Source organism: Amblyraja radiata, chromosome 30, assembly GCF_010909765.2.
Source record: "Amblyraja radiata isolate CabotCenter1 chromosome 30, sAmbRad1.1.pri, whole genome shotgun sequence".
NCBI lineage: Eukaryota > Metazoa > Chordata > Chondrichthyes > Rajiformes > Rajidae > Amblyraja > Amblyraja radiata.
Window position 1 is genome coordinate 16,825,365 of NC_045985.1, and position 12,177 is coordinate 16,837,541.

The following is a 12,177-nucleotide window of genomic DNA, read 5'->3' on the forward strand; positions in this document are numbered from 1 at the left end:
CGGCTGCAACAGGTGTTGGTTTAAAATTGAGCGGTGGGCCAACAGGACCCTGGGATGCCGGACGACATTCCTTCACAGGAAGGAGATGGTGACGGTTGCGTCTATAGAGGACACCATCGATTTCGACCAGGTAGGAGCGTGGTTCCTTAGAGGGGCCATGAATGTGTCCCAGTTTGGTATGTCCTTTATCTGTTTGCAGTCGTACCACTTGGCCTTGTATAAGTGATTTAAGTGGTTTGCTGGTCTTGTCATAGAAGCGTTTCTGCGTGTCTCGATTAAACTGTACGCGCTTCTGTATTACGGCAGGGGGGCAGACTTTTGGTCATAGCTGTTGCTGGGAGACAGGCAGTGAAGGGCGTGTCCGGCGGGACATCAGTCGCCGGGCTGGATAGCCGAGGATGTTTTCTCTTGCAATGTTTTGCAGGTTCAGCAGGTCCAGGTAGATGTCAGATTTGGCTAGATAGGAGCGATCCATGAGTCGTTTTGCGCTCCAAACAGCACTCTCGGCAAGTCCATTGACTGTGGGTATTCTGGGCTGCTGGTGACATGTTGGAAGTTCCACCGTTTTACAAAGTGCTTAAACCTTTGGCTGGTGAATTGAGTTCCGTTATCAGCCTGAAGACGAGCGGGTACCCCATGCACGGAAAGATGTATTTTCAGCTTTCGGATCACTGTTTCTGAAGTGATTGTTGGCAGAAAGCAAATTTCAAACCAGTTAGATTATGAGTCCACTAAAACAAGGTAGTGCTTCCCGTGCCATTCGAAGATGTCGGCAGCCAGTGATGACCATGGTAGAGAGGGAGCTGGCTGGGATAAGAGAGGCTCCTTCTGCTGATGCGGTGATTGACTATTACAAATCGTGCACAATTCTGTTTTTTCATGTATGTACTTGGTCATCCCGGGCCAGTAGATCATATCCTTGGCTCGTTTTAGAGTGGCCTCCATGCCAGGGTGGCCTCCGTGGTTTTCGTCATAGTACTCATTCCGCAGGGTTGGGGGAATGACTGCCTTGTGACCCTTGACAATTATTCCATCCTGTAACACCAGTTCGTCACGGACCAGGGAGTAGGGTCGTATTTCAAACAAGCTTGACTGCTTGTTTGGCCACCCGCCTCTTATGACGGAGGTCAGCAGCTGTGAGGTTTTGTCTGCAGCTGTGTGCTCGGCAAGGTGGCGCAGGCGATCGGTAGGCACAGGACCGAGAATTTGTCCTCTTCAAATGGGTGTCGTTTGCTGGTGGTGCGCGGGGCTCTGGAGAGCATATCTGCGATGTGCACGTCTTTACCTTTTTTGTAGACAATGCGGAAGTCAAACTGTTGCAGCTGCATCATCATTCGTTGTAGTCGAGCTGGGGCGGCATGGATAGGCTTGCTCAGGATGGTGACTAGTGGCTGGTCGTCGGTTTCGACCGTGAAGGTTTTGCCAAAGATAAAGTTTTTAAATTTTGAACAGGCTAAAACAACGGCGAGCAGTTCCTTCTCTATCTGAGCAGAGCGTTGCTCAGTTTCGGTCAAAGTGCGTGATGCGTAAGAGATTGGCATCACGTCGCCGTCGATGGCTGTTTGTAGGCAAGCTGCGCCTAGCCCATACTGGGATGCATCGCAGGTGATAGTGACTGGCAGGTTGAGATTGAAGCATGTATTCTCTCCTGCATGTCATGGGGAACGCAGTGAGATGCATGAACTATTGGGGTGACAGCATGATCTACAGTGATCTTGTATATCATAGGCAATTTGCCCAGTTTGTCGTCAAATAAGTCTTTATAGTTGGATTGCTATGTTGGTTCCTCTGCCAAACAGAGTTTGTGGACAGCACGCCCGAAATAAACCAGACCTAGATCATGGCATGCGTTGATGCCAAGCAAGGTTTCTGAGTTTGGTTGGACAATATAGAAAATTAGGTTTTTTATCTGCTCATTGACAGTGCACTTTAAATCAGCTTTACCCAACGGGTGAAGAACTTTCCCCCTGTGGAGGATGGAGGTGACTTTTTTCAATGAGTTCAGTGGTTCTTATCTTGTTGAACTCCTTGAGTGACATTATGTTCACTCTGGCGCCAGTGTCGACTTTGGCATTCAAAGCCTTGTTATTGATTATCATGGGCACCGCAGGATCAATCGGTTTGCCTGGGGAGCGAAGGTTTAGGAAGAGTACAGTTGTCAGTGTCTGCGTTATCGGAATCATTCCCGTGGGAAGCATCGTCTTGTTCTTGGGAATCAGAATCAGACGGCTCTTGTTGAATCAGGTGCAGATTTGTCCTTGAAGCAGTGTTCCCACGCGACTGACAACTAGTAGCAAAATGGTTGAGTTTCTTGCACTCGTGACAAACTTTCCCATGGGCAACGCAGAATTGGTGCCCCCTAGAGTGGAAATAGTTGCAGTTTGGGCACCTCGTGGCAGACATATTCGGATATTTGCGGGACGCGTTTAAAAATTTCTGCGGAGAGTAGTTAGCTAAATTGACGTTGTGTTGCTGTTGAGGACTGGTGGGGTCAAAATCAGCCAGTGGGGCTACAGTTTCTGCCATTCGACATGCATGAATGGCTTGCTCTAAAGTCAGTTCAGCGTTCCGAAGCAATTCAGTTCTTAGCTTGCGGTCGCTCATTCCTCCCACAATTTAATCTTGCACAAGCTCATTTGTCAACTCACCAAAGCGGTACCGTGAACTCATGTGTCTTAGGTCGCTGATAAATCGTTCGACAGGCTCGTCAACCTGTTTCTGTTGGGTAAAAAATCTTGCTCTCTCAAGTATACGATTCGATGGCAGGTCGCACAGTTCTCTAAACTTTCTCAGTAGGACCGTCGGGTTGTCGATAGTTTCAGCTGGCACCAGTACCAGACCGTTTGCGTCGAGGTGTGCTGGTGCGAATTTAAAGGTGCCTGCATGGATCATGGCTTCCGGACCTGCTAGATTTAACAGTAGCAATGCCTTTAGGTCATTGGGGTAGTTTCGGTGAACGAAGCGGATATAGTGAGCATAGTCTCGCTCAAACATTCGCCAGCGCTCGGCTATATCAGAATCAAACACGAGCGGGCTTGGCTTTCGACAGGAGTTAGCCATGTCGTCATAATCACTCACAAATAAAAACTGATAAACAACCCGAAAGGTCACCCATTCCATCTCTCCAGAGATACTGCCTGCCCTGCTGTTACTCCAGCATTTTGTATCCACCTTTGATTTAAACCAGCATCTGCAGTTCTTTCCTACACATGTTGGGCCGAAGGGCCTGTTTCTGCGCTGTATCTCTAAACTAAATACTGTCGGATTCCAGCTTGAGAAAGACGCAGACGAGAACCCCATCCATGTTTAAAGGGCACGTAACAGGGAGACCAACGGACTCTCCAGACTCGTCACGTGACCAATCAACCCACTCCCGTGTGACACATTCCAGGCATGTCACGTGGTCAAAGTGGGATGGGGCGTCCATGTGCGACACGTGACCAGGGACTGAAGAAGGGGACACACACCAATTTGACGAGTGCAGTGATCCGTCGAATTGACGTGGGTACCCTTGAGTGCGGCTTCTTTTTGTTTGAAATAGTCCACGCCCTTCCCCATTAGGTCGCTGTGACAAGACTCCAAATGGTTCTTCAGTTTGCTGGGCCTCATGCTCTTATGGCTCAAAACCTTGGCACAGATAACACATTGAGGCTTGACCATGGATTTTTGAACAATGCTTGTAAAAGCTGAACTTGAGAAATGCTTCACTATACGTGCATTTTTTGTTTACAAATACTATATTCAAAAACAAAATCAACATACAAAGTAGTATATCGTTCTGAAATTAAAGCATAAAATTAGTTAGTTACCCAATTGTAGTTAATTACAAAATTCAATTACTAGATCTAAACATCTATCCATTTTTTTAAGAAAAGATTTACAATTTTAAATAGCCTAAATGTCCAAATAACATTCACACATGAATTCACAATATAACATGATTTTTAAATCTCAATTTATAGGCCAAATGTTTAATTGCTGTAAATTAATGGCCATTTAAATCATCTTGCGAGTGGGATTTTGTGGAACGCGATGGTTTGGAACGTTGCGGTTGCGGTGAATTTGAAGCCCATGTCGGCAGGAAAAATACTGCCGGTTCGGATGGGCTCTAAATCACCTTCTCGCAACTTAAAATTTTGATTAAAGGCATCTGAAGAAGTACTTTTTTTAATGTAAAAATAAACAGCCTACCGTGCCTTGTCCCCTAGGTGAGATCCGTCCCGTTGTTGGCGTTCACGGCTTTAGAAGATGATTTTTAATTTTCTATAACAATTAAATTATCCAACTTAGTTTAAAAATAAGTGCAGAGAAGGGCCGTCGGAGCGATTTTTCTTGAGCAATTAAACAGGGTGATGAACATCGATTCAAACAGCTTGGAGGAAACGGCATTTTAAACCCGCCTCCCTCTCAAAGGCGCCAAAGTCGCGCACACGGGCAGTGACAGAACTGCAGCGCCGCTGAAGGTAAGTTTTGCAACATACCTATACCGGGTGCCCAAAAATCAGTAGCGTTGGACTAAAGTGGAGCCAAAACTCAAACAGGGGCTGCAACCTCACACACTGCATGTACAAATGGTACACGGACTCCTCCTCGCATACGTGCGTTTCTTGGCAGACATGGTTCACAACACACACAGTTCATGTGCGTATAGCGGGTTGCACGTAAGGTCACTGGGTCAGAGGGCACGACGCACGGAACCGCTAAATCCAGCTGGAGGACATCCGTCACTTCCGGTATATGTTATTAATACAAGAAACGCGTACTTTCCTACTTGTTAAAAACCGCCAAAATGTTGAATGTTTGCGCTGAAATAAATTGTGGGAGTCGGGGTAAGTGTGAGAGACATGTTTAGAATTTTAGAATTCCAAACGTGAAGCGAAATGAAGGTATAGAGAAGCGAGAACTGAAGGGACTACAGCAGCTAGTGCTTGGTAAACATTGGCCGTGCAGACATCGGAATTGAAAATATCGGAATTGAAAATATCGGAATTATCGCGTTTGCTCACAGCATTTCATCAACAGTAAGGCATTATTTGTGTTTTTTCTTTATTCCTTTGGTATCTAAAAATTCTCAGAAGTGATAAATCTGGCTGTAAATTTTTCTTCAGATGCGTTTTCATTTTGTATGTAAAAACTCACTTGATAACTATGGGCGATTTAAAAAAATTACAGCCAGATTTATCACTTCTGAAACTTTAGATGCCAAAGGAATCAAGAAAAAACACAAATAATGCCTTTCTGTTGATGAAATGCAGTGAGCAAACGGCCAATGTTCGCCAAGCACTCTGGCTGTTGTCCCTTCAGCTCTCACTTCTATCTACTGTCATTTCTCCTCACTTTTGGAGTTCTGAAGTAGGCTAAATGTCTCTCACGCTTATCCTGATTTCCATAATTAATTACAGCGCAAAAATTGACAATGGTAAACAATGGTAAGCGCCTACCTGCAGTTCATCGCGTGTACTCCATTTGGAGTAGCGTAGCAACAGTACGGGTCATGGGTCGTGACCCGACTGTGAAACCTCCCTATACGTAACCGCATGCGTGAACAAAATACTGTGAGTGGTATGTACCTTTGTTAGGTTCCTAGAAATGGGCTCAACAAATTGATGTTATTTAAGACCCCTTCATGACTCCCAAGTTAAGAACCACTGCTCTATAAGACGATGCACCCCCTCATCCTCCTGCGCTCCAGGGAATAGAGACCCAACCTACTCAACCTCTCCCTGTAGCTCTCCTGGCAACATCCTCATATATCTTCACTGAACCCTTTCAAGCTTGACAATTTGTGCCCCCCTGTCCCCTAACTCTCGGTGTGAAGGGTCTCGACCAGAAACGCCGCCCGTTGCTTCTCTCCACAGACGCTGCCCGTCCCGCTGAGTTACTCCGGCATTTTGTGTTTGTCTTCGTGACGCCCACGGCGGCCCGGCTCCCGCTCGACACGTGACGGGGCAGCAGCGGCCCGGCTCCCGCTCGACACGTGACGGGGGCAGCAGCGGCCCGGCTCCCGCTCGACACGTGACGGGGTGACGGGTCAGCAGCGGCCCGGCTCCCGCTCGACACGTGACGGGGCAGCAGCGGCCCGGCTCCCGCTCGACACGTGACGGGGGGAGGGGGCAGCAGCGGCCCGGCTCCCGCTCGACACGTGACGCAGGGGGAGGGGGCAGCAGCGGCCCGGCTCCCGCTCGCCACGTGACGGGGCAGCAGCGGCCCGGCTCCCGCTCGACACACTAGTCCGACCCCCGCGGCGCGTGACCAGCCCGACCGCGCTCCCCGCTGCGAGGGAGAGAGACGCTCCAAGCGAGGCACTTTTGCACTTGACCGACCAACCCAACCCCGCTCCAATCGTCATGCAGCATTTGAGGGGGGGCTACGGCCGCCCCCGGGGTCGCCACGTGACGGGGACGGCAACGGTGCCGCTGTATGTGGTAAGGGACCGCCCGACCCACCCTGTCCCACCGTGGTCACGTGATATGGCTTCGACGGCGCCACGCCCTCCTCCCACTGGCCACGTGACGGGGGGGGACAGCAAGGGAGGTCGCTCCGACCAACCAACCCCAGTCACGTGATGGGCGGGGGAACGGCAACGGTCGCTCCGCCCCACCCAAAGATTGGTCCCACCCTCGTCACGTGATGGGCGGGGGCAGCAACGGAGGTCGCTTCGACCAACCAACCCACGTCACGTGATGGGCGGGGGAACCGTAACGGCCGCTCCGTCCCACGCTCGCCACGTGATGGGCGGGGCTGTAACGGCCGCGCCGCGAGCTGCAAGTGGCCAACGGTCACCGCTCCCGCGCGGCCGCTCACCGACGTCATTGAGTGTGAAGAAGCGTCGCCGCCGGTAACTAACGTGGCCGGGGTTGGGCGGGGAGGCGAGAGGCTGTCCCGGAGCGCGAGAGCGGGTGCGGACCGGTGGGAGCTCCCGTGTGGAAGGGAGAGAGGGACTAGGAGTTGGCATAAACTGGTTTGTGACTGGATCAAATGGCAACTCAGGTAGGATTAGAGGATAACGAAGATCAAGATGATAGGGCTTTTGGTGACTGGACGTCAGTGTCTAGTCAGAGATCAGGGAGGAATCAAGGAGAAGGAGGAGCCAGGCAAAACGAGCTCAGCCAAAGCAGCAAAAGGAGTTTTGAAGGGAACAGTTCAGAAGAGGATAGGAGAACGGTTCGGAAAAAGGTTGAAAGGAAGGAGGTTAAAATAATACTGAAATTTAGAAAGGAAGATGAGCATGTCAATTTAAGTCCGATAGCTTTATCCAGGGAGCTAAAGAAGAAGGTAGGAGAGGTGGAAACAGCTAAGATTTTGAGAGACGGGAACTTGTTAATAATATGTAAAACGGAGGAGCAGAAAAATAAGGCTCTGAAGATTGAAAGTGTTTGCAAGAAGATGGTCAGTGAAAGAAAGACTCTGAGTGAGAGTAGAGTGACAAGGGGAGTAATAACAGGTATTCCTGTAGATGAAGACCTGGAGAAACTCAAACGGAGTATTTTTGGTGGCCAGGTGAGTGTAGCTAAGAGATTGTTAAGGACAGTGGAGGGTAAGAGGGTAGAGAGCTTGTCTGTGCTTCTGGAGTTTCAGCAGTCTGAACTACCAGAAAAAGTGAGAATCGGATGCATGATCTTTCCAGTGAGGCCTTATATCCCTCCACCGCTCCGATGTTATAATTGCCAGAGGTATGGACATATAGCAGCGGTGTGTAAGGGGAATCAGAGTTGTCCCAAGTGTGGAGGAGAGCATAGATTTAAAGAGTGCAGAGAAAATATGCAGGATAAATACTGCAATTGCGGAGGACCGCACAGGGTGACGTATTGGGGATGTGAAGTCAGGAAGAGGGCTGTGGAGATTCAGCAAGTGAAAACAGTAAGTAACATAAGTTACTCAGAGGCAGTGAAGAAGGTGCAAGGACAAAGGGGAAGAGTGGATATTAATGGGAGAGAGAATCATCCGTTTTTGAGATCAGAGGAAAGTCAAGCAGTCAAAACTCACACAGAACTGACAGCTGATACGCTTATTGTTTTCATTGTATATGTAATCAACTGTACTGATCAGGTTAAACACAAAACAGAAAAAATAAAAATCATTGTTAAGGGAGCAGAGAACTTTTTGGGTTTAAAAGAAGTATCATGGGAGAGTATCAATAAAAAGCTTGAAGGAGATGGAAGGCAGGAAGGTTCTGGTGATAGGTCAAATTGATTATATTACAATGGAACGCAAGGAGCATAATAGCAAATGGACAAGAGTTTAAAGGATTCATTAAAGAGTTAAAGAAGAAACCAGAAGTCATATGTATTCAAGAAAGCTGGCTTAAGCCTTCATTAGACTTTGTCATCAAAGGTTATGATAGTATCCGTAGAGATAGGGTGGAGGGGGGTGTGTAATATTTATAAAGCAAGGAATACAGAATAGATTGTTGGTGAAAGGAACAGAATTAGAATATTTAGTGGTGGAAATTTGGACAAGAGAAGGTAAGGTTAAAATTGTTAATTTTTATAATCCGTGTAAAAGGCTTTCAATGGAGTTGATGGACGAACTTGCTGGGTATTTAGGGGGGAAAGTTATATCTTGTGATTTTAATGCTCATAGCATGTTGTGGGATGATTCAAATGATGAAAATGGGATGGTGATTGAGGATTTAATGGAGAATAATAACCTTGTGTGTCTTAATGATGGAAGTGGGACACGAATCAACATCAGAACAGGGTCAGAATCAGCCATAGACCTCACACTAGTGTCAGACTCATTGGCGGGTGTTTGTTCATGGGAAGTAATTCGAAGAACAACGGTAGGAAGTGACCACTACCCGATAGAAATAGTAGTAGGAGTGAGTTTAGAGGTGTATAATACAGAGAGAATACAGAAGTGGTCTTTTAGTGGTGCTGATTGGGAGATGTTTAAGACTATTAGTGATCAAGAAATGGAAAAAATTGATATTTATGAAGATGTGGATAATTTAAATATTTCTGTTTGCGAAGCCATTTTAGAGGCAGCAACAAAGTCCATTAAGAAGAAAGGAGGTAAGCACAACAAGAAGAGTGTACCATGGTGGACTAAGGAATGTGACAAAGCAATTAAGTGTCGAAATAAAGCTTTTAAAATTTTGAAAAGAAATCATAATTTTCAGAACCTTATTGAATACAAAAGGTTGCAAGCAAGTGTAAGAAGAGTAATAAAAAATGCAAAGAGGGAATTTTGGAGGACATTTTGTAACTCAGTGGGAAGGGAGACAAAAGTAGGTCAAGTTTGGGGAATGATAAGGAGAATGAAAGGAATTAAAAGAGAATACAAATATCCAATCCTAACTGATGGTGAAATTACAGCACTGAAAGACGAAGAGAAAGCAGAGATGTTGGCAAAATCTTTTGCTAAAATTCACAGTTCAGACAATGTTAGTGAAGAAGGAAGAAAAGGAAAAGAAAATACCATAGCAGAGAATAGACAGTTAATACGACATGAGGAAGACACTAACGATGTTCTAAACAAACCATTCACAAAGACAGAATTCAATCGAGCTCTTAGAAAAACCAAGATGTCAGCACCAGGTAAAGATCAGATTTGTTACACCATGTTAAACCATCTCAGTGAAACATCCAAGGATTTTTTGTTAGAATTTTATAATAAAGTGTGGGAGGGTGGGAAATTACCGCAAAGCTGGAAGGAGGCAGTAGTAATCCCAATAGGAAAGCCAGGTAAAGATCTGACAAACCCAGGGAATTATAGGCCTATTGCATTAACATCCAACATATGTAAAGTAATGGAAAAATGGTAAATGAAAGGTTAACATATTATGTAGAAAATAAAGGATATTTATCCAATTACCAGAGTGGTTTTAGAAAGTGGAGAAACACCATGGATCCAGCTATATGTTTAGAACATGAAATTAGGAGAGCACAAATTAACAGAGAAAGTGTAGTAGCTGTATTTTTTGATATTGAGAAAGCATATGATATGATGTGGGGAGAAGGATTATTAGTGAAACTAGGTAAATTGGGGATTAAAGGTCGTATATTTAAATGGATTAAGGATTTTTTATTTGGGAGGTCAATACAAGTACGAGTTGGAAATCAATACTCAGGAACATTAGATATTGAAAATGGAACACCTCAAGGGAGCATAATAAGTCCTTTACTATTTTTAGTAATGATAAATGATGTGTATGAAGAAATTGTAAATGAAATGGGAGTTTCACTGTTTGCGGATGATGGGGAAATCTGGAAAAGGGGGAGAAATGTGAAGTTTATTGTGCAGAAACTACAGAGGGCTATAATAAAGGTACAAGAGTGGTCTTATAAATGGGGATTCAAATTTTCTGTGGAAAAGACAAAGATAATGTTTTTTACTAGGAAGAAAATTGGTAGTGAGGTTAAACTAAAATTATATAACCAGGAATTGGAGAGAGTAAAATACTATACATTTTTAGGTTTATGGTTTGATGAGAGGATTACATGGATGGTTCATATTCAGAAAGTAGTGGACAAATGTAAGAAGGTACTTAATGTAATGAGATGTTTAGTTGGATGTGATTGGGGGGCAGATAGAACAGCTTTGAAGGCTATATACACTGGGTTAATTAGATCTGTGTTAGATTATGGTTGTGTGGTGTATGGGTCCGCATCAAGTACTTCTCTTAAGAAAATAGACAACATTCAATATCAGGCATTGAGAATATGTACAGGTGCAATAAAAACAACTCCAACAGCAGTATTACAGGTTGAAATGGGGGAGATGCCTCTAGAGATGAGAAGGATACAGCTTTCATTAAATTACTGGATTAACCTACAGGGCCACAGTCAAGAACACCCAGCACAAGTTACTGTCAAACCAGGCTGGGAAAAGGAGAGAAGGGAAACAAAAAGTTTTGGTTGGACAGTGACCCAGAGAGCAGTACAAATCGGCATAGCACAATTAAATGTGGTTCCAACGGTTCCATTACCTTCAATTCCACCTTGGATACTTCCAGATGCAACAGTAGACTTTACAACATTAGAACAGGAAAACAAGGATTAACAACATAGGTATAATTCAGTCATCATACAGGAATACATTGATAGATACAACAGTTTTGTCCAAATTTATACAGATGCATCAAAAGATTCAGTAGATAAAGTAGTAGCATTTATTGTACCAGAATTTCACATCAAAGTAGGGAAGAGGATCAATAATGAGGTCTCAGTATACACAGGTGAAATGATTGCAATATTGTTAGCGGTACAGTGGGTCGAGGATACTAGGCCTTTAAGGACTTATTTGTTCAGATTCAAGTTTAGCAATAAAGAGTTTACAGCACAGCCATTCAGACAGTAGACCAGACATTTTGATTGAAATACAACAAACACTATTCAGAATTCAAATGATGGGGCTTACAGTCATATTTTTATGGGTACCAGCACACATTGGCATTAGAGGAAACGAAATGGCAGATAAGGTAGCAAAAGAGGTAGCAAAAAGAAGTAAGATTGATTTAAGTATTAACATAGGTAAAACTGAAATCAAAGACATTATTAAGCAAAGACTGAAGGAAAGATGGCAAAAGCAATGGGAGGAAGAGCGGAAAGGACGGTGGTTCTACAGAGTCCAGAGGAAAGTGGGAGAAATGATATGTGCAGGAAAAAACAGAAAAGAGGAGACGGTAATCTCAAGAATTAGATTTGGACACACTGGTCTGAACAGTACACTTTTTATAATATAGGCAAGCATAATACAGGCAGATGTGAATACTGTGGGCAAGAAGAGACAATAGAGCATGTCATTGTACATTGTGAGAGGTATGAGGAGGAGAGAGGACGGATGAGTGAGCAGTTCAGAAAAGAAAGAATACAATTTGATTTGGTAGATATTTTGCAAGGAAGTTCATATAAGTGCTATCAAATCCTGTTGCATTTTCTTAGGGTAACCAATTTGTTCGGAAGGATATAGGTTATTAGTATATGTAATGGTGTTGTTTGATCCACACTCCATGCCAGTTGGTGGCGGTAATGCACCAAGAAAGTTGTTTGCCAACCGCCAAAAAACACCACATAGAAGAAGAAGAAGAAACTAACGTGGCCCCTCCATCTGCCACCCTCACTCACTCACACTGTCCACAACTCTACCCTCTCTCAACATTGCCGCTTCTTCACGTCACCAAACACCCTCCCTTATTTCTTACAGAAACATATAAAATCCTTCAGGGGATTGGAC

General features: G+C 44.9%; 2 protein-coding genes across 2 annotated transcripts in view; both read right to left on the bottom strand.

The window, feature by feature from the left end:
* The window catches only part of LOC116989973 (stonustoxin subunit alpha-like), a 224,785-nt gene that overhangs the window by 178,589 nt on the left and 34,019 nt on the right, over nucleotides 1-12,177 (bottom strand). The gene's annotated exons all lie outside the window — the stretch shown is intronic.
* Nucleotides 6,677-12,177, bottom strand: part of LOC116989977 — a 32,585-nt gene continuing 27,084 nt past the window's right edge. Inside the window, exon 4 of the mRNA XM_033047531.1 lies at nucleotides 6,677-6,877. Coding sequence (XP_032903422.1) covers nucleotides 6,677-6,877 — 201 coding nt within the window. The remainder of the gene's footprint in view (nucleotides 6,878-12,177) is intronic.